Consider the following 22306-nt stretch of genomic DNA (forward strand, 5'->3'; position numbering starts at 1 on the left):
GGAGGTGCAACGAGACCTGGGTGTCATGGTACATCAGTCATTGAAAGTTGGCATGCAGGTACAGCAGGCGGTTAAGAAAGCAAATGGCATGTTGGCCTTCATAGCGAGGGGATTTGAGTACAGGGGCAGGGAGGTGTTGCTACAGTTGTACAGGGCCTTGGTGAGGCCACACCTGGAGTATTGTGTACAGTTTTGGTCTCCTAACTTGAGGAAGGACATTCTTGCTATTGAGGGAGTGCAGCGAAGGTTCACCAGACTGATTCCCGGGATGGCGGGACTGACATATCAAGAAAGACTGGATCAACTGGGCTTGTATTGACTGGAGTTCAGAAGAATGAGAGGGGATCTCATAGAAACGTTTAAAATTCTGATGTGTTTAGACAGGTTAGATGCAGGAAGAATGTTCCCAATGTTGGGGAAGTCCGGAATCAGGGGTCACAGTCTAAGGATAAGGGGTAAGCCATTTAGAACCGAGATGAGGAGAAACTTCTTCACCCAGAGAGTGGTGAACCTGTGGAATTCTCTACCACAGAAAGTTGTTGAGGCCAATTCACTAAATATATTCAAAAAGGAGTTAGATGTAGTCCTTACTAGAGAGATCAAGGGGTATGGCGAGAAAGCAGGAATGGGGTACTGAAGTTGCATGTTCAGCCATAAACTCATTAAATGGCGGTGCAGGCTCGAAGGGCCGAATGGCCTACTCCTGCACCTATTTTCTATGTTTCTATGTTTCTGACCAATACTCTGAAGGTGCCAAGGTGTATGTTTCCACTTAACACTCCCGCCGTCTATCTATCTTCAATATCTACTAGGAACTGGGTTGTGATTGCCCAAATTATTTTCTGGGTCCTTGCATCTGACAGAGACATTTACCCTACCAATCTGGGTTAGATTTGAACTGGGGTCTCAGGGGTGAAAGGATGGTGTTCTAGCTCCCACAGCAACAGGGCAAGTTCACATTTTTAGAAGCACAAGTGCTGCTTTGATGGACACTTTGTATGAATCTGCCAACTCCAACTCCCCTCACCATCATTGCTCAGTGCAAAAGGACACCTGAATTAGAAATCTGACAAGCTCGACTAGATCTGGGCACCATGCTGTTGAGTGCGATTGGTGGTGATGAATGGATTGTGGATTTTTCCATAAACGCTCAACATGGAAAATCTTCAGAAGTAACAAAAAAGAAACTATTTGTGTTTGAAAGTTTAGGGGTCACCTTGAGCCACGTTCTTACATACCGGGAAAAGCACAATGGGCACAGTCAGTGTGACAGCCACCAGCACAGCCAGGCGAACGCACAACAGCAGAGTGTCAAACTTGTACACTTTTGAAAAGGTATGAAGCAATTCTGTTTCAACTTGTCCTGTGTTGAGAAAAAAGAAAAGGAAAAACATACGATCACAATTAGCCTTGTCTAGAAGCAAACGTTGGCACTTTGTTACTCTTCCACTTGACATTTTGGGAGTTATATTAATGGGAACACAAACAAAAACCCTCACCGCTGACGGACGGTGCACTTTTGCAGTATGTGATTCGAAGAGAGAAACACACGTTTGGATTATCAAACGCAGTACGGTGGATTTTGTCTCAGCATTTTGACTCACCGTAAAAGGTCAGGTAGCCAAAAAGAGCAGCCAGCAGGTACATGATGAACATCGCAGTAATGGAGACATTGGAGACATGCTGCATTTTCCTTTGAGATCGGCTGAAAAGCAAGCAGATTTTTTTTTTAATGTTCCGCACAATACTTTGCCAACAATGAAAGATTTTCTTATTCCATTCTCGGAACACCTGCCACCTGCATAACAGATGTTGCTGATCTCCAGATGTGAATGAAAGCCTGAAGCGATAGCTCCCCGTTAGAGGTGAAATAAATTGACTACAAGAGGAAATAACTTAAATTTTTTTTTAAAAGCTCATGGGAAAATACTCCCCTTCGACTTTTATCTTCCTTTCATATTCTTGCGCTTTTTTATGTGGAACGTTCATAAACACAACTTATTGTAAAGCTAAAAGATTCTGCATGAAGTCCTTACTCTTTAAGTTCGCTGTAGATTGGGAGTACCTCAGGATGACACACAAACGCAAAGGCCATAATGGGAATGGTGTAGGCTGTCTAAAAAAAAAAGAAAAAGAGCTTCCTGAAATACTGAGCTAGCGTCCAAGGGAACTGTTTCCTAAAGGCTTTTGAAGTCTGGCATACCTGCGAGTTGAACACAAAGTATTTTGCTTTGCACATCTCATCGTCGTGATGGGCTTCATAACTGACACCGTTCGTGTGGATGTGGGAATCATCTTCATCACGTGTTGCTGCGTGACCATTAACATAGGGCATCATGAGGCTAACATCGTGATCAGCGGTTTTGTTGTGTACCGTTGGATACATTGTTACCACGTGCCCTGTAGTGTTGGCCAGCGCTGTCAGATTTCCTGAATAATGACTGAGAGCAGGCAACGGGCAGGGGATCTGAGATTTCTTATATATTACCTGCAAGAATATTTTTAGTAGATTTATTTTTAAAATATGAATATTTTATGGAAAATATACAGTAAAAAGATGGCTAAGCTGCAGCACAATCCTCCACACTACAAAAGAAAACTTTATATGAGGGAGCAGCAATTTTCTCAAACAGATTGAATGTATATTATAGGTAGACAGAACAATAACTTTCATTTATATAGCACCTTTAACCAGAGAGGGCAGCAAGCAATGTGCTTTCTGCAGATGCCCTCAAGGGATGGGTGTCACAAGGCACAAGGTTTCATCCAGGCAGAATCATAGAATCATAGAAATTTACAGCACAGAAGGAGGCCATTTCGGCCCATCGTGTCCGCGCCGGCCGACCAAGAGCTATCCAGCCTAATCCCATTTTCCAGCTCTTGGTCCGTAGCCCTGTAGGTTACGGCACTTTAAATGCACATCCAAGTATTTTTTAAATGTGGTGAGAAGATCCCAATCCAATTTTCCCACCCCTTGAGGAAGACTTCAGCCCAGCAGCTCCCTGCTTGGCATGGTTCAGATTAGAAATTAGCGACAGATAGAATTGAACCTATGCCGTCATGCTCTAATGTTACTACACAAAGAGTAAATGGTTTCTTATGGTCACTATTTATGGGAGCCTTTACATTTCTCCACCATTGATGCTCAGATGTGATTATAAATTCCTGCTATTATGTCACGTATTCTTTCTCATTGGGTCTGGAGCAACGATCTCAAACTGACATAAACTGATGGGTCGATTGCCAGTCTGCATTCCAGTGCAGAATCTGCCCACTCTAACACTAGCCCTGTTTTACTGTTCAATGTCGTCAGCCCATACTTACAACGCCAACAAAGAAGACCATACAAGAAAGAGAAAATCCACTTGTGTAACCAAGGTACCCTGTGCAGGGAGAAAGGAAATATTAGTGATTTAAATTATATATTTTTTGCTTCCATGTCAATACTAAGCATATATTTAATTAAGTTTTCTTAATATGCAAAATATCTGTGTATACGGTCAGTGATCAATTGTGATATATCATAATAAAAGATCAGTTGTTTCTGAGTGATTTCAATGGGTCACATTACATAGAATTACATAGAATATACAGCACAGAAACAGGCCATTCAGCCCAACTAGTCCATGCCGGCTTTTATGCTCCGCTCAAGCCTCTCCCCATCCATCCTCAACTAACTCTATCAGCATAACCCTTTATTCCCTTCTCTCTCGTGTGCTTATCTAGCCTCCCTTAAATGCATCTATGCTATTCGCCTCGACCACTCCCGAGTTCCACATTCTCACACTCTCTGGATGAAGAAGTTTCTTCTGAATTCCCCATTTGATTTCTTGGTGACTATCTTATACTGATGGCCTCTAATTTTCCTCTTCCCCACAAGTGGAAACATGTGTCTACTCTATCAAAACCTATCATAACTTTAAAGACTTCTATTAGGTCACCCCTCAGCCTTCTCTTTTCAAGAGAAAAGAGAGCCGGCCTGTTCATCCTATTACCCATGCTGATGATAATTTCTGTAATTTTATGAAAACTGACCTGAAACAAAATATATATTTTTATGCTTCATTTCAATTGGGACAAAACATAGATATTTAAACGCTTCAATTTCTGCCCCTCTGTTGTGGTTAACCATTCCACTAGCAGTTTGTTAAGGCGATATCATCAGTAAGATACCAATGAGATAACAAGTGAGATACACATGCATTTACAGCTGTGAAGCAGTAATTTTGGAGTCCTGTGATCGGGAAAGAGGACCTCTAAAATCTATGAGGCCAATCCTTTCTGAGGCTCTAGATTAACTGTGACATACCAGAAAGACACTTCAATTAGTTTCCGATAGACAACATTAAACTCCATTTCACACGGTGCTTACAATTCAATTTTAACACTCTGTTTCGTGTTCTAATACTACTGGCACAAGCAGCAGAAGTAAAATCTTGCTCCTAGACTACAGAAGTATTATGTATAGGAGAAATAGCTTACCTAAATTCTTCAGAAATGTCAGAGGCAGGATAATACACAGCGATACAATTACAACAAGGTAGTTGCCATTCATATACCATTCTCTGAAAGAGAAATTTTCATTTCATTATAAAAGCTACAAATAAAATAACTTGTGCATTCTTCAAATCCAAATTGCTTTATACTTTTCCACCAGGAATGTTGCTTCAAAGGCCAACATAATAAAACTCCCCAGATCCCGTGACAATAAATATTTAGGTAACTACCATATAAACTTAGGTCACTGTTTGCGGGTTGAAAATGCACAAGTTATTGTAGTGCATGGTACTGCACCTTACCCTGGGCTGCACACTCCCTTGCGACTAGCATGATCTTCGTGTTCTTCAAGCTATTCTGGACTCTACAGCACTGCTCACATCTCTGAGCTCCCAGTCTCCCATTTACTCCTCTGTTTCCCAATCTCCAGCTCGCCACCCAGTGGAAGCATATGGAACTTTCAACATGCATTACAATGAAATTTCCTGCTCTCCACGCATATGAGGCGTGTCATAGTTGCACTTCTCCTCTACCACAGCTCCCCCCAAACAGGTTTTTTTTAATTGGAGAGTAGTCTTTTGAAACACATTAAAGTATTATGATTTATCAAACATCGTGTTTGTGAAAGAGAACAGTATTCTAACTGATACAGAACCATTACACGCTGGACAATAATAAATTTTCACAACACTTATCACAAATAATTTTTATCTTGTAATGATTAAACTGTTGTAAATATCTAGCTCATATTGGCCATAAAGGCATCATATTCATATTGCAATATTGCCCTCCACAGCACAATTTGTTTCAGGACCTGGGCCATATTTTGAATATAGATGGATTTTCTTTCCACCATGGATGCAGATGTATTCATTTAAAATTGGCCAGGATTGTCATTCCTAATAGCTAATCAATGATGAAAAGCCCTCAGGTGGGGATGTCAGATGAGGCTTGGCTGTGAAGACCTCCCACCACTGACTCGCCTGCTGATGCTCACTGATTGGGGTGATAAAGAAAGAATGGCCAATAGGTAAGATATTAGAGGATAAAGTACCGGAAGCTAAAGACATTGGTGGAACTATGAGTCATCACCTTACTGAAATAAAATGGTGCGTATGTTTGAAAAGCCCATTAACTCTGATGTTACTGAAATAAAAGTGAAAAATAATTTTTAAAATAAAGGGCTTGAAATTGCATAGCGCTCCATTTAGGGCGATAACTTTTATGGGAGCGCAAAAGTATACGCTGGGCACTACCCAATTCCAGCGGACGCGAAATTCCGGTTTAGCGCTCTAGGAGAGAAGTGGAGTGCTAAATCAAGTGCTGCCACTTCCTTTGGGAGCGCTAAAGGATGCAAAAGGGGCGGGAGCAGCAGAGTGCTGCACAATGTCCCGTGCAGCACTGCTGGAATCACAGGGAAGGGCCAATGCTGAGGATGTTGCAAGGTAAGGATTCGACTGGTCGGCGACAGCACCTGCACTCCGCGATGATCAGCCCCAAGCACTCTAACAGAGCGCAGAGCTGATCAATCGCAGCATTGGAAAAATTCAAAAGCAGCACAGTGGGGTGAATATTTTTTTTTGGCCGACCTGACCACCAATGCCTTTAATTAGCGCTCCCCAAGTGGCTGGCCGAGCTCACAACGCCTCCTGCAGCTGCCGTTGCTGATGCCTGGTGATGCTGCAGGGGGCGGGAGGCAATTTAGGATCTGGGACGGTAATGGGACGCTGCGCACCGGATCACGTCAGGATCTCTGGGGCACAGGAGATCGAGGCGTTAAGGTTTACCACCAGCGCTAACCTGCAAGGGAAGTTCGTGGGCGTCGGTACTTTCGCTGCGCCCAGTCGGAAAGCCGTTAGAGCCTCGTTATCGCCACCACCCCCCTTCCCCCCGGAGGCGCAAACAAGAAGCGCAAAGGAGGCCAATTTCTCCCCCAAAGTTATTATTGATAGAATTTTTTTGGAGAGCTGCTGTTTTGGTCTCCATACACTGGAGGGAGCTGTTCCACTAATTCTGAGTATGGGATTCTCATTGAATGAATAAAGTTACACGGGGGATCTCCAGAGGACAAGGTAATGTTTAATGCACTGGATAATGGTGCCGCAAACTGGCAATATCCACACGGTTCAGAACACCAAGGGCAGGACTGCATTGCCAGTAAAAAAAAAGTTCCCCGTTGAATGGTGTAATGGAATTGTAAGTACACTGAAACACTGGGATAGATGATTCTCCTGGAGCTAGACTGGCTGTAAATCCACATTCAGGATGGAGACAGAGAACCAGGAATTTCCGGGGCAGGAAAGGTGATTTTTCCAGATCACCTGGCGTAATTAGGGAGGAAACCACGGATAGAAGCCTAAACAAGATTTCTGCCGACCTTGCACTCAAGTTACGTCGGGGGAACCACGGAGGAAATTTCCAGTGGGAGAGTCCAATCAGAAGGCAGCTGAGCTGAGAAACTTCATTTGTGACTGAGATTAGGGGAGAGACTTGTATCCTCATTTTAGAAAGAAAACTTAAGAGGGTGAGGAAGGGACCTTTATTCACTCTTCAACTCAACTATTACTTTATACATTTGTAATGAGCCATGAAATACAGTAAAAAAAAGGTTACATCTTTTAAAGCCAAGATACATACCCATTGACCTCGTCAAGTCCCATAAATGCCCGAATTACTTCTGGTAGTTCGTATTTGACTATAAATAGGTAGCTTGACATCGCTGCAACAGGAACATTTTATTAGAATGCAATGCCGTTATAAATTTAAGTCAGTTTTAGCAAAACTTAAGGTTAAGGAAATTTACAGGATAATTTTGCTCTATTTTGAGGAGGGTTGGAAAAGGATTGTGCATGTATATAGTATGCTCGCCAACCATACCCTCCAACTAGCATGTTCTGTTGCTTTGCGGAAATATTTAGCTTGCGACACTATTTTTCTAACAGGCTGGGTATGAGCGAATGGAGGTTGACCATCATTCATTGTCCCGTACCCCAGCAAGAAGACAACTCCTTCAGGAGATGAGAGAGTGGAAAACATGGATAATAAAGGGAAAATAAAAGTTACTCGGGGGATCTCCAGAGGACAAGGCAATGTTTAATGCACTGGATAATCATGCCACAACCTATCCACAAGGTTCAGAACACTAAGGGCAGGATTGCATTGCCAGTTAAAATAAAAGAGTTCCCCGTTGAATGGTGTAATGGAATTTTAAGTACTCTGAAATACTGGGACAGATGATTTTCCTGGAACTGGGCCTGGCTGTATTGGACTGTCTGGGCAGTGAAAAATGAGAATCGGGCATGGATGAATGCATGCATGTACGTAAGGGAACTTGCTAAATGTTCCATCTATTCAGTTAAATAAGACAGCATTCCAAAATGCCTGTACGAGGAAAACCTACCCATTGATTGAGCTGAGGTCCCCAGCAATTCGAGTTCTGATGCCTGTTCGTACTCGACAGTTTTGTGAAAATCACAGGCGTCATGGAAATCGGGGCGCTGGAGAATTTTGCCCAATTTCTCTTTATTTACTCTATCTAAACCCTTCATGATTTTAAATGCCTCTATCAAATCTCCCCTTAGCTTTCTCTGCTCCAAGGAGAACAACCACAGCTTCTCCGGTCTATCCATGGAACTGTAATCCTGTATTCCTGGAACCCTTCTCGTAATTCTCTTCTATACCCTCATCAAAGCCTTCAAATCCTTCCTAAAGTGTAGTGCACAAAATTGGATACAGTACTCCAGTTGGGGCAAACTAGTGTTTTATATAGGTTTAGCATAATTTCCTGGCTTTTGTATTCTATGCCTCTATTTATAAAGCCCAGGATTCCATTTGCTTCATTAACAGCTTTGTTAACCTGTCCCGCCACCTTCAAAGGTTTGTGCACAAATACCTTCAGATCTCTCTGTTCTTGCACTCCCTTTAAAACTGTACCCTTTAGTGTGTATGGTCTCTCTTCGTTCTTCCTGCCAAAATGTATCAGCTCTCACTTTTCTGCGTTGAATTTCATCTGCTACGTGTCCGCCCATTCCACCAGACTGCCTATGTCCTCTTGAAGTTTATCACTATCTTCCTCATTGTTTAGTACACTTCCAAGTTTCGTGTCATCTGCAAATTTTGAAATTGTACCTTGTACCCCCAAGTCTAAGTCAGTAATGTATATCAAAAACAGCAGTGGGCCTAGTACTGAACCCTGAGGAACATCACTCCCTTCAGTCTGAAAAACAGCCATTGAACTACACTGTCCTCATCCAACCCCTCCGTTCTTTATAAAAGTTTTTAACATTGAATTGAAGTGCTCGGTTTAATGCTTCAATTTGTTAATTTATATTACCCGTCTCATTAAAAAATCAATCAAGTTAGTCAAACACGACTAGCGCTTCACAAATCCATGCTGGCTCTCATTTATTAATCCATGTTTGTCCAAGTGGCTGTTAATTTTCTCCCAGATTATCATTTCTAAACGCTTCCCCACCACTGACGTTAAACCCAGGATGAAATCTAATGGTCAATATTTAGCAAAAAAAAATACAACAATAGTAACAGGAGGTACCTGGATCGGAAAATCATTAAAAAAATACCAAACTTAAACATAGATTTTATTAAAAACTCATTACCTCCAATATTTTGCATTGTAATAGAGCCAAAAGCTGCGATTTTCCCAGGCCACCCAAATGCTCGCTCTCCTAATTTCTCGTAAACCAAAGAGCCTGATTCAAAAAAAACAATGACTTTCGTTAAACAAAATGGTGACATTACTTGCAGAGATATTAAGGGATAGAGATCCGTCTTGGGACAGTTGCACAAAATGGGCAATATCAAATCAGTTGCCCGTTTATGCTCCCCGCCCAATATTCAGCCCATTGACTTTAATAGGAGCGGGCCATACAGGAGGCGAGGTGCAATTAGTTCGTTTAGTGCTGCCACTCAAGGTGAATTTCCACCCCCATATACTACTGAACGGTATCTGCAACATCTCAAGAAAAGCTTTGGTCATACCTCCTTCCTTTGCAGTCTTTAGTAAGAGGTGAACTGAATACAAGGATAATATTGCCACTGCAAATAACAGGATCCTGTAAGAGAACAAAAGGTGGTTTACAAAAAGATGTGAAAAGTAACTCGGTATATAAGAACACAAGAAAATAGGAGCAGGAGTGGGCCATACAGCCCCTCGAGACTGCTCTGCCATTTAATACAATCATGGCTGATCCGATCATGGACTCAGGTCCACTTTCCCGCCATCTCCCCATAACCCCTTATTCCTTTATTGGTTAAGAAACTGCCTATCTCTGTCTTAAATCTACTCAATGACCCAGCTTCCACAGCTCTCTGAGGCAGCAAATTCCACAGATTTACAACCCTCAGAGAAGAAATTCCTTCTCATCTCAGTTTTAAATGGGCGGCCCCTTATTCTAAGATTATGCCCCCTAGTTCTAGTCTCCCCTATCAGTGGAAACATCCTCTCTGTATCCACCTTGTCAAGCCCCTTCATATCTCTGAGCATAATGAGCTGGCATTATATTTGTTTGTATCAAACAGTTCTCTATAAAGTTTTTAACATTGAACAAAAGTGCTCGGTTTAATGCTTCAACTTGTTCATTTTTATTACCCCTCTGGTTTTGAATGTTTAGTTATTTGTGAAATCTACCTTGTCCAGTTCTACCTAGGTAGACAAATAGCACAAAAAATGCAGATGCTGAAAATTTGAAATGAAAACAGAAAATGGCAGTACCACTCAGTGCTAAGTCATGAATTGTGGAGAGTTGAAGTGTCTGCAGCTGAAACATTGTCTGTTCTTTTTTTGCTTTTTTAAGGAGCTCAAGGTTGCTCAGGATCTGTAAATACCATTAGGAGCTTGGTCGTCGCATGCTCTGATGTGTGTTAATTCATTTATCAATCCAGGTCAGAAATGAGCACAAGAGCCTCAGTTCAATATTACAGCTCACAGCAATGAGTAAATTGATACCATGGTCTCACGTTTGCAATCACTTCATGAAGGTTCCAGACATTCCTTTCGATAAGTCTCTGAGCGCGCGGGGCTATTAAATTACTTTGGATCAATATTTTAGACGGCAATCGGATTAGTAACTGTATTTTAGTTTATTATTCCTAAAAATAAGCAGATTGCTATAAAATGTAACAAATGACTTTGATTTCACTGATTGTTTATTATTGTTGTGATGTAGGTGTCTTCAGATCGCCATCTTATCTTGGGTCCTTTCTGTGTTCTTGCATTCAACTATATTTTAAACAGATGGTAGACGTTGACCAATTTAATATAGCTCTAAAGCTATACTCATAAGTCATGAGAACTATTGGTCTTCCAGTAAGTTTATGAACACAAAGTATAAGTTTGAAAACAAACAAAAAAAAATTGAAGACTAGATTATGTTTCGGGGGAGAGTTGTTTAAAAACGAGACCACAAAAGTTATTTGAGAACGTACTGATTTTGTGCCAAAGCATTAGACTCCGCTTAAAGAATTGTTCTTAAATGATTGTATATCTAATCATAATTGACATTTAGCTCTAAATCCTAAAGTAATTGTGTGTGCCAATGTACCCTGATCACAGATAATTTTGTGGATACAGAAACAGCAATGCTTCATTTTACTTTCACATATATTTACAAGTCCAGCCAATCAGATATTGACTGATCCTGGAGTGCTCTGGTACACAGTAATATAATCGTGACTCTCTTTACAGAAATAACCAACAGTTGCCACTGTTTGTCAAGAGTTGTTATCCTATATACTACAGGATTGCATACTGTGCCATTCCTCTATTTCCTCCCTTGCTTGTCCAGCTTAGCAACAGCTCACTAATTATCAGAAGGAGGAGACTCGCCCTCAATAACTCTTCAAGCAATTATAGGCGCGAGGTGCAAACTTCCCCCAACAGTAATTCAGTCCACCCCATTTAATGTTAGTTTTAAGTTTCAAGCACAGTTGTGCAGTAGTGAACATTTTACTTCAATGCTAGTGCAACATTTCTTTTTTTAAGTGTCTTTAGCAATGACTCTATATGTTAGAAATATAGGGGCCAAGTTTCATCCTGAGTTGCTCCTGTTTTTTTGGAGCAACTGGTTTAGAATGGAGTATCTTAGAAATTGCAATTCTCAGCATTTAGTTTGCTCCAATTCTAGTCAGTTAGAACAGATTCAGTTTGGAACAGATTTTTTTTTCAAAAGGGGGCGTGTCCGGCCACTTACGCCCGTTTTGAAAGTTTAGGCAGTGAAAACTTACTCCAAACTAACTTAGAATGGAGTAAGTGTAGATTTTTGTACGCTCAGAAAAACCTTGTCTACACTTAGAAAATCAGGCGTAGGTTACAAATCAGGCGTAGGGAATGGGGTGGGCGGGGGGGTTTAAAGGGAAGTTTACAAACATTAAACACTTCAGTTTTACAAATAAAGAGCCATCATCAATAATAAATGATAAATACATCAATAAATCAACCAATAAATCAATCATAAAAAATTGATAAAAAATTTTAAAAATTTAAAAAAATCAACAAATAAAACATTTTCTACTTACTGACTGCAGCACCGGAGCCCTCCAACAGCGTGCTGGGACGCCCCCCTCCCCCCCACCCACAGTGTGTCTCTATCTCTCTGTCTGTGTGTCTCTCACTCTCTGTCTGTCAGTGCCTGTGTTTCTGACAGCGAGGAGAGGGGAAGGGGAGGTGGGGAGGGGGAGGTGGGGAGGGGGAGGAGGAGGGGGTGGAGGGGGAAGAGAAGGGGAGGAGAAGGGAGGGGGCTGAAGAGAAGGGAGGGGAGAGAGGGAGAGAAGGGAGGGGTTGGGGGGGAGAGAAGGGAGGAAGGGGGGGGAAGAGAAGGGAGGAAGGGGGGGAAGAGAAGGGAGGAAGGGGGGGGAAGAGAAGGGAGGGAGGGGGGAAGAGAAGGGAGGAAGGGGTGGAGAGAAGGGAGGGGGGGAGAGAAGGGAGGAAGGGGGAGGAAGAGAAGGGAGGAAGGGGGGGAAGAGAAGGGAGGAAGGGGGGGAAGAGAAGGGGGGGGAGAGAAGGGGGAGAGGGGGGGGCGGAGAGAAGGGAGGGGGGGGCGGAGAAAAGGGAGGGAGGGGTTGCGGAGTGATGGGAGGGAGGGAGAGAAGGGAGGGAGGGGGAGAAGGGAGGAAGGGAGGGAGGGGAAGGGAGGAGAGGAGAGGGGAGGGGAGGGGAGGAGGGAGGGGAGAAAGGAGAGGGAGCTGAATGGGCTGGGCCCGGCCGGGCCCAAGACTTCGGGCAGGGCCCGCCGCAGCACCGGATTTACAGGTAGGTGGCCGGGGGTCGGGTTGGGTCGGGTCCGGGGTCGGGTCCGGTGGGGGGGGGGGGGATCGCGAGACGGGTCGGGTCGGGTCGGGTCGGCCTGGGGGCGGGTCGGGTCCGTGGGCGGGAGGGGGGGGCGCGAGTCGGGTCGGGTCAGGTTCGGTCCGGGGGCCGGGGGGGGAATGGGAGTCGGGTCGGGTCAGGTCCGGGGGCGGGAACGGGGGTCCGGTCCGGTCCGGGGGCCGGGTGGGGTGAGGGAGTCGGGTCCGGGGTCGGTTGGAAGCAGGAGCTGGTCGTGGGAGGTGCAGCCTGATCCACGCAGCCCCAGTGAGGCCATTCAGCCAAGTCTAGGGGCTGCGTGCTTCGGGCCCCTCCCACACAGTTTTGGGCGCCTGGAGCTACAGCACATGCGCGCCCACTTTAGCGCGCCTGTGCAGAGGTCCCGGCACTGTTTTCAGCGTAGGGACCTGGCTCCGCCCCCCACAGCTCGTGCTGCGCCGTGCCCAGCTCCAGAGGACCTGCAGGGAGCCGGAGAATCGCTAAGTATTTTTTAGGCGCACTTTGTGGCGCGAAAAATGGGCGTCCAGGTCGGGGCTGCGCCATTCTAGGCACGGCCCGAAACTGGAGCCCATAAAGCTGTAAACAAACAGCAGGTCAATCTGCATCTGTGGAGAGAACAGACTGTGCGCATACCCTTCAGGATAAATAGGAGCTGGACAGGCATTTTAAAACTAGCATAGAAGACTTGGATTTATATAGTGCCTTTCATGACCACCGGACGTCTCAAAGTGCTTTACAGCCAACTAAGTACTTTTGGAGTGTAGTCACTGTTGTAATGTAGGAAAGGAAGAAGCATCAGTGGAATGATGCGACAGATCATCTCAGTCAAGTAATAGATGGTAGCAATGAAGAAATAGTAGACTTTAAAAACCGCAGGACATGTGAATAGCTACGGTAGTGAGGGGCATAACAAGACCATGGGATGAAAGAAATGGAAAAGCTGAGGGTCAGATGTGGATTAAAAAAAAACAGGTTTGAAACTGAAATACAAGGTGGTGAGAAAACACAGAGAGTCCACCAACTCCAAGAAAGAGAAGAGGTCGACAGGGAATCTGTTTAGATGATTTATATGAACTTTCTCCTCCTCTATAGTTAAATTAATTTGAAATGATGATGTGCATATCCTGTTACAGTACATATAATCAGAAACATTTTCCCTGTGGATATGTCTACATTTTGTAGACTTAAGTGGATGACTCAGAGATTCCCCTGATACCTATTAGAAAAAAAAAAGCTACCTTTTGCAGTGCTGCGGGGAAAGAGCAGGGGAGTGGGACTGTTTGGATAGCTCTTTCAAAGAGCCGGCACAGGCCCGATGGGCCAAATGGCCTCCTCCTGTGTTGTGCGAATCTATGATACTTCTGCTCTTTATGGATAAAATGGCATTTTCGATTATTGTAAAGGGCTGAAACGGTGAGGCTCCACTGCCGGGGAAAGGGGGAAACCTCACTGCGATGAATGCAGCTCAGCGAATTGGGGCTATTGTGCCAGCTTTATCTTCAACTCAGGATTGCGTCTCGAAAGGCTACAAGGTGGGAGCGGATCTTTGCAATTTTGGCCCTTGGCTGCAATCTCACAAATGCCCTTCTGTTGTGTTCACTTTCATTGTACAAAAAAACCTTGTGAAAAAAATGGCACAGATCTGCAATGTCTTTCAGAGACATTAAACCGAGGCCCCGTCTGCTCTCTCTGGTGGACATAAAACAACCCTGGCACTATTTTGAAGAACACGGGGGCTTTCCCGGTATCCTGGATCAATATTTATCCCTCAATCACCATCACTAAAAAACATTATCTGATCATTATCTGCTATTTGTGGGAGCTTGCTGCGTGTAGTTTTGGCTGTTACATTTCCTACCTTACAACAGTGACTACACTTCATTAGCTGTAAAGTGCTTTGGGACATCCTGAGGTCGTGAAAGGCACTATATAAATTCAAGTTTTCCTTTTTTCTCTTTGGGCAACTGTACTAGTACTGCATCTCAGATGCTTTTACGAGTTCCCTCTTCTTTGCTATTATTTTAGTTTCCAGTCAGTAAAATCTTATTTCCAATATATCTTATGAGGTAAATCATTTTTCAATACTCACACAAATAGTATGATTCCAGTATTGGCCATGGCATAGGACAGGCCGAGAATGCCACTGCCCATGATAGCGTTACTGAGATTAAATGCTGACATTCCAAATGATATCATTCCAGGATGCTGCACATAATCGAATACACAAGTCACTACAATTCCATGTTATCATTTCCATTACTATTAATTTTACATTAAGTATAAAATGAGGAATCTAATGCAGGAAGTAAATCAACAACTAAAACTGATGAAAAATAATGGATAGACAGGATTACTCACATATTCTTCGTGATATTCTTCATATTTCTTTTTTCCTAAAAATCCACTTGTTAAAAACTTCTGACTTTCGGCATCATCTTCGTCAACAAATTGACTAGGGAAGGAAAACAAATCAAAGTCAGGCAAAAGCTTGCTGGAATTTCAGCCACAAGGCATGAGGCAAAACTAATCTTCTTCTCCTTAAATGTAGCACCTCTTCAGATAACTATGGATGAAGATGGCCATTTGGCCCATCTTGTTTCTCCTTGTCATTATTAATTTTTCTTCACTCGAATACCCAGAAGACCCTTCCACATGTTCATCAATTTATGTGAAGACAAGCTTCCCAACATCAGCCCTAAGTGTTCCTTTTACTAGTCTGAACCCGTGGCCCCCATATTCTACTCTCACTGTTCAGTTTAGTTTCCTGACTGCGTTTTCCACATCATTTACTATCCAGTATAGCTCTATAAGGTCTCCTTTCAAAGCTCAGTTTCCCCAGGTTTTCCTCATATGTCAGTCATCTGACTTTAGGGAGAATCCTTGTAGTTCTTCCCTGAATTGTCTCCAGGGCTTGAATGTCACAAATGCAACATGCTGTGCTCACTTCCGCTGCAGGCAGCAATAGATCTGGACTCAATATTCAAGGCAAGGCTAGACCAGGGCACTATAGAGTTTTCAGCATGACGTTTTCTAACTTCTACTCTACTGCTTTAACTACATAGTTCAGCATTCTATTTGATTTCTGATTTCTGCCGTATATTGGTTGTAACCAGTGGGGTACCGCAAGGATCAGTGCCTAGGACTCAGCTATTCACAATCTAGATCAATGATTTGGATGAGGGGACCAAATGTTATCCAAGTTTGCTGATGATACAAAGCTAGGTGGCAATGTAAGTTGTGAGGAGGATGCAAAGAGACTTCAAGGGAATATAGACAAGCTAAGTGAGTGGGCAAGAACATGGCAAAAGGAATATAATGTGGAGGAATGTGAAGTTATCCACTTTGGTAGGAAAAATAGAAAAACAGACTATTTTTTTAAACAGTGAGAGATTGGGAAATGTTGGTGTTCAGAGGGACCTGGGTGTCCTTGTACACAAATTACTGAAAGTTAATATGCTGGTACAGCAAGCAATTAAAGCAAATGGTATGTTGGCCTTTATTACCAGAGGATTTGAGTAGAAGAGTAAAGACGTCTTACTGCAATTATACAGGGCCCTGGTGAGACCACAACGAGGGGCTGAAATTGGTCATCCGCCCATTTCTCGGCGGTATGCCGGTGGTATGTCATTTCATACCACCGGGTACCGCTGGGGGGAGTGTGGGCAATTTATATCAGTTTTTTCTTGGCGGTATGCTGAGCGGAGTACAGCCGGCGGTGTGTGGGCGGTGAATCCTTTGGGAATTTTCGGGTCCCGAATTCTGCGCACGCGCGTGCTGCTGCGAAGTTCCTCGCCCCGAGAAACACAGACCAGAATCGACAGAGACTGCCGGCCTGAGAGCAGTGTGCAGGTAAGTGGGGAAGGATCGCTTCTTGGGGGGGGCGGGGTGGGGGGAGCGGCAGGCGGAGATTGCTCCTTGCGGGGAGATCGCTGCTTGTGGGGGGGGGGGGGGGGGGGGGGGGGAGAGAGAGATCGCTATTTGGGTTGAGATCGTTACTTGGGGGGGGAGCGGCGGGGGAAACCACTGTGGGAGGGGGGAACAGATCACTGTGGAGGGGGGGGTGGGAGAGACTGGGGGGGGGGGGAGGCGGTGACAGATTTTTAAAAAATTTCACAGGTAAAGATGGATACCACCGACTGAAGATCGACTTAAAACCACCTTTTCCAGGACTGTCTGCAGGGTCAGCAGTATGTTGGTGGTAAGTCATCAATTTGGCAATTTTGGGCAGTATATTGGCGGTGTGCATGGGCGGACGGTATACATACCGCCCGTCGCTGATGAATTTCCTGCCGGGTGGTATGTTGGTATTTTTCAATCAATTTCACAATTTTGGGGGGTATGCAGCGGTATGTCCAACAATTTCGGGCCCCTGGAGTATTGCTTATAGTTTTGGTCTCCTTACCTAAGGAAGGATATACTTGCCATAGAAGGAGTGCAACGAAGGTTCACCAGACTGATTCCTGGGATAGGGTGACTGTCCTATGAGGAGAGATTGAGCAGACTAGGCCCATATTCTCTAGAGTTTAGAAGAATGAGAGGTGATCTCATTGAAAACAAAATTCTTACAGGGCTAGACAGGGTAGATCCCTGGCTGGGGAGTCTAGAACCAAGAGTCACAGTCTCAGAATAAGGGGTTGGCCATTTAAGACTGCGATGAGGAGAAACTTCTTCGCTCAGAGGGTGGTGAATCTTCGGAATTCTCCACCCCAGAGGGCTGTGGATGCTTAGTCATTGAGTATATTCAAGACAGAGATACGTAGATTTTTGGATATTAAGGGTATCAAGGGATGTGGGGATAGTGCAGGAAAGTGGCGTTGAAGTAGAAGATCAGCCATGATCTTAGTGAATGGCGGAGCAAGCTCGAGGGGCCAAATGGCCTACTCCTGCTCCTAATTCTTATGTTCTTACGTGGAATAGTAATTTTATCCTTTATGCAGTTTTTTACGGTTTTCCATATTAAATTACATTTGTTCCACCCTATTACATGTTTTGTCTAACTGATTGTTTAGTTTCAGAGCTGCCAATTCATAATTAACTGCACTAACGGTAGCGTGAACATATACAAATAAAACACTGTGCTTTTGTTTTAGACATCAATTTAGTTATCAATTAAAATGAGTCTCATTTGTGAGTTGTGTGACTTTTTGAAGCTTAACGTCTCTTCCACAGCAACAGTTAAAATGTACAAGCTTCAGGTGAAACATCAAAGTACAGAGCTCAAGCTCAAATATTTTTATTTAAACTTGTTCTGGTTTACCCTTGTAAAATATTGATTTCAGTCATCTTTTAAGCTAGTGTTTTCACTCTTACCTGCTGATGGTAGCTTTTTCTGATTCTGTCATTTTAGTGTAGCTGTCATCCATACTGTCTCCGCTGTTACTGTCATCATCAGCCTCAGTACTAACTTTCTTGAGTTCCATGCGATCCATTTATTTTGCCAAAACAAAGCCAGTAAGAAAAAGAAACTGGTACAGCGATCCTTTTAAATCTGTTAGGATGTTTGATATTTGTCTTCAACTTCTGTATTGCTTTCCTGGACAGAGTGTTCTGTTGAATAAAAGAAAGAAAGCTATTACATTGGGTCAACATGCTCGGCATAATAGCTAATATACCTGTTCCATGCATTAGCCCTTTCATATTTACTCTTCTGTAAAATATTAAAAGAGGGGCTGTCATATATTTGTCAGGACACTTGTTCTCTCCATTGACGTCAATAATGTCACTATGTAACCAAGTTAGAAAGTAGGCTACAAACGTGATGTAGTGAGAATATACTATTAAGACGATAAAAACAGAAACTTAAACAATTAATGAGTACACAAACCAATAAAATATACATCTCCAAATGCAAGTCAAAGGAGTTTTTTTCTCACAGAGACTACTCATAGAATAGAATCATAGAATGGTTAAGCACAGGAGGCCGTTCGGCCCGTTGAGCCCGTGCCGTCTCTCTGCAAGAGCACTTCAGCTAGTCCCACTCCCCCACCCTTTCCCCGTAGCCCTGCAATCTTTTTCCTTCAGGTACTTATACAATTCCCTTTTGAAAGCCACGGTTGAGTCTGCCTCCACCACCCTATCAGGCAATGCATTCCAGATCCTAACCACTCGTTGCGTAAAAATGTTTTTCCTCATGTCGCCTTTGGTTCTTTTGCCAATCACCTTAAATCTGTGCCCTCTGGTTCTCAACTCCTCCGCCAATGGGAACAGTTTCTCTCTATCTGCCTATGATGATGACTACTGGTAAAGCATTCGATGGTCTTAATAAGATTTACAAGAATGGTTCCACGGATGATGGACTTCAGCTATGCGGATAGACTGGAGAAGCTGGGGTTGTTCTCCTTAGAGCAAGAAAGGTTAAGGGGAGATTTAATAGAGGTGTTCAAAATTCTGAAGGGTTTTGATAAGATATATTTGATAAGGGAAAACTGGCAGGAGATGTTGGTAACCAGGGACATAGATTTAAAGTAATTGGCAACAAAAATAAACAGGAGGAGGGGATAGATCCTTTTATACAGCGAGTAGTTATGATCTGGAATGCATTGCCTGGGGGTAATATATTAGCATGGATAGAGGTTTGGCTAACAAACAGAAAACGGACTGGGATAAATGGCTCATTCTTGGGTTGGCAATCCGTAACTAGTGGGGTGCCGCAGGGATCAGTGCTGGGACCCCAACTATTTACAATCTATATTAACGACTTGGAAGAAGGGACTGAGTGTAACGTAGCCAAGTTTGCTGATGATACAAAGATGGGAGAAAAGCAATGTGTGAGGAGGACACAAAAAATCTGCAAAAGGACATACAAGCTAAGTGAGTATGCAGAAATTTGGCAGATGGCGTATAATGTTGGAAAGTGTGAGGTCATGCACTTTGGCAGAAAAAAATCAAAGAGCAAGTTATTAGTTAAATGGGGAAAGATTGCAAAGTGCTGCAGTACAGCGGGATCTGAGCGTGCCTGTACATGAAACACAAAAGGATAGTATACAGGTACAGCAAGTGATCAGGAAGGCCAATGGAATCTTGGCCTTTATTGCAAAGGGGATGGAGTATAAAAGCAGGGAAGTCTTGCTACAGCTATATAAGGTATTGGTGAGGCCACACCTGGAATACCGCATGCAGATTTGGTGTCCATATTTACGAAAGGTTCTACTTGCTTTGGAGGCAGTTCAGGGAAGGTTCACTAGGTTGATTCCGGAGATGAGGGAGTTGACTTATGAGGAAAGGTTGAGCATGTTGAGCCTCTACTCATTGGAATTCAGAAGATTGAGAGGTGATCTTATCGAAACATATAAGATTATGAGGGGGCTTGACAAGGTGGATGTTTCTACTGATGGTGGAGACTAGAACTAGGGGGCATAATCTTAGAATAAGGGGCCGCCCATTTAAAACTGAGATGAGGAGGAATTTCTTCTCTCAGAAGGCTGTAAATCTATGGAATTCGCTGCCACAGAGAGCTGTGGAAGCTGGGTCATTGAATAAATTTAAGACAGAGATAGACAGTTTCTTAACTGATAAGGGAATAAGAGGTTATGAGGAGTGGGCAGGGAAGTGGACCTGAGTCCATGATCGGATCAGCCATGATCGTATTAAATGGCGGAGCAGGCTCGAGGGGCTGTATGGCCTAGTCCTGCTCCTAGTTCTTATGTTCTTATGAAAGGGTGGTGGAAGGTAACATTCAAAAGTGAATTGGATATATACTTGAAAGGAAACAATTTACAGAACTATGGGGAAAGAGCAGGGGAGTGGGAGTAATTAGATAGCTTGATGAAAGAGCCAGCACAGGCACAATGGGCCAAATGCTCTCCTTTTGTGCTGTATGATTCTGATTGAATGAAATGTGGTAAAAAGAATGTGGATTGCACTGTTAAAATAAAATCACGGCCAATAATTTGAACCTTGCTGAATTTACTCATTTAAAAATCATCAGTTTATGTTCACAAACAGTAGTTTTATTTTTGTTTCCCTGCCCAGTGGTCTCACTAACAGCTAGCCAGTTAGGTGGCCCTCCCAGTTACTGGTTGTTCGGAGATTCACAAGGATAGTCTTTGATTTCCCTTTCTAACCGCCCCCCCCACCCCGCCCCCCAACCCCCCGCATTCTGTGTCTTCTCTGATGTGGTCCAGAACTCACTGTGTGGAACCTGTAAAAGCCATGACAAATCCAACCTCCCTGTACACGATGCCGGAGAGTGTTTTTAATAAATAGGGATCTCAGCGGTGGTGGATGGGCCCCCCGTCATACACCACAACCCATTGTCCTCTCCATGTGCTGGGTGTACAACAGGCGGCCTATCTGCTACCACCCATTTTCCACTACTGCCGGGAGTTAAAATCAGCCCTCGTGCACGTTTTCCTCTGCAGCGCTGATTTAGCTCTGTCCCAACTCAGTCCTCTTGTTCCCAGAACACACAGCCCACAAGTACTCATACAACACATTCCTCGTATCAATGAATAAAAACTCCCCAAAAATTTACTGTTAACAACCAGTAGTAACAATTCGGTGATGCCACTATATTAGCTGCTTTCGGAATTGTGCAAGGAGGTGAGGAAGGTAAGCAGAAACCTTGCTGATAACCACACTGCACTATTTGCCAATGTGGATAACGTGGTTTGAAGCAACAGTTGACACTCCTAATGGTAGGTCTTGGCTGGGGGCTAGGACCAATTGAAGATCAGGCCAGAACCCCATACACCAGAATCAAAAGCGTGCCACACTTTGTGCTGTAGAATTTCCTGGCATTGTGCGCCAGGACAGGAGCGGGTGGTGTTCAGGGTGCTTAGCCCCCAGCAATGAGCAATTCCACATGAAATCCACATCTGGGCAATCCTGGGAACTGCTTTGCTCAAGCAGACAGCTGAAGGAGAGATTATGCGAGGGTATACATACCAGGAAAGGATGAACAGGCTGGGTTTCTTTTCTCTTGAAAATAGAAGGCTGAGGGGTGACCTAATAGAGGTCGTTAAAATTATGAAAGGTTTTGATAGAGTGGATACAGAGAGAATGTTTCCACTTGTGGGGAAGAGCATAATTGGAGGCCATCAATATGATAGTCACCAAGCAATCCAATCGGGAATTCAAAAGAAACTTCTTTACCCAAAGAGTGGTGAGAATGTGGAACCCGCTACCACAGGAAATGGTTGAGCTGAATAGTATAGATGCATCTAAGGGGCGGCTAGACAAGCATATGAGGGAGAAGGGAATAGAGGGTTATGCTGATAGATTTAGATGAGGAAAGATGAGAAGAGGCTTGAGTGGAGCATAAACACTGGCATGGACTGGTTGGGCTGAATGGCCTGTTTCTATGCCGTATATCCTATGTAATACTATGTATTGCTCCACAGATGTTCACTTGTATTTTTGCATTTGCAATTACACTTTGCACAGTGCTTTAGTCCTCATTGCTGGGTAGCCTGCCTTTTTTATATTTGTGTCGGTCGTGACTCAGTGGTAGCACTCTCATCCCTGAGTTAGAAGGTTGTGGGTTCAAAT

General features: G+C 43.7%; 1 protein-coding gene across 8 annotated transcripts in view; it reads right to left on the reverse strand.

Moving 5' to 3' along the window:
- slc38a4 (solute carrier family 38 member 4) overlaps positions 1-22306 on the reverse strand; it is an 80868-nt gene that overhangs the window by 15720 nt on the left and 42842 nt on the right. For all 8 annotated transcript variants that reach the window (XM_070900250.1, XM_070900246.1, XM_070900248.1 and 5 more), the window contains 12 exons: positions 18128-18364; positions 15176-15269; positions 14907-15022; positions 9496-9569; positions 9114-9206; positions 7135-7216; positions 4483-4565; positions 3325-3383; positions 2204-2488; positions 2037-2116; positions 1605-1705; positions 1239-1363 (listed from right to left, as the gene is read on the reverse strand). In XM_070900250.1, coding sequence (XP_070756351.1) covers positions 1239-1363; positions 1605-1705; positions 2037-2116; positions 2204-2488; positions 3325-3383; positions 4483-4565; positions 7135-7216; positions 9114-9206; positions 9496-9569; positions 14907-15022; positions 15176-15269; positions 18128-18246 — 1311 coding nt within the window. In that variant the 5' untranslated portion in view covers positions 18247-18364. The remainder of the gene's footprint in view (positions 1-1238; positions 1364-1604; positions 1706-2036; positions 2117-2203; positions 2489-3324; positions 3384-4482; positions 4566-7134; positions 7217-9113; positions 9207-9495; positions 9570-14906; positions 15023-15175; positions 15270-18127; positions 18365-22306) is intronic.

Source organism: Pristiophorus japonicus, chromosome 15 (genome assembly GCF_044704955.1).
Source record: "Pristiophorus japonicus isolate sPriJap1 chromosome 15, sPriJap1.hap1, whole genome shotgun sequence".
NCBI classification, from domain to species: Eukaryota; Metazoa; Chordata; class Chondrichthyes; family Pristiophoridae; genus Pristiophorus; species Pristiophorus japonicus.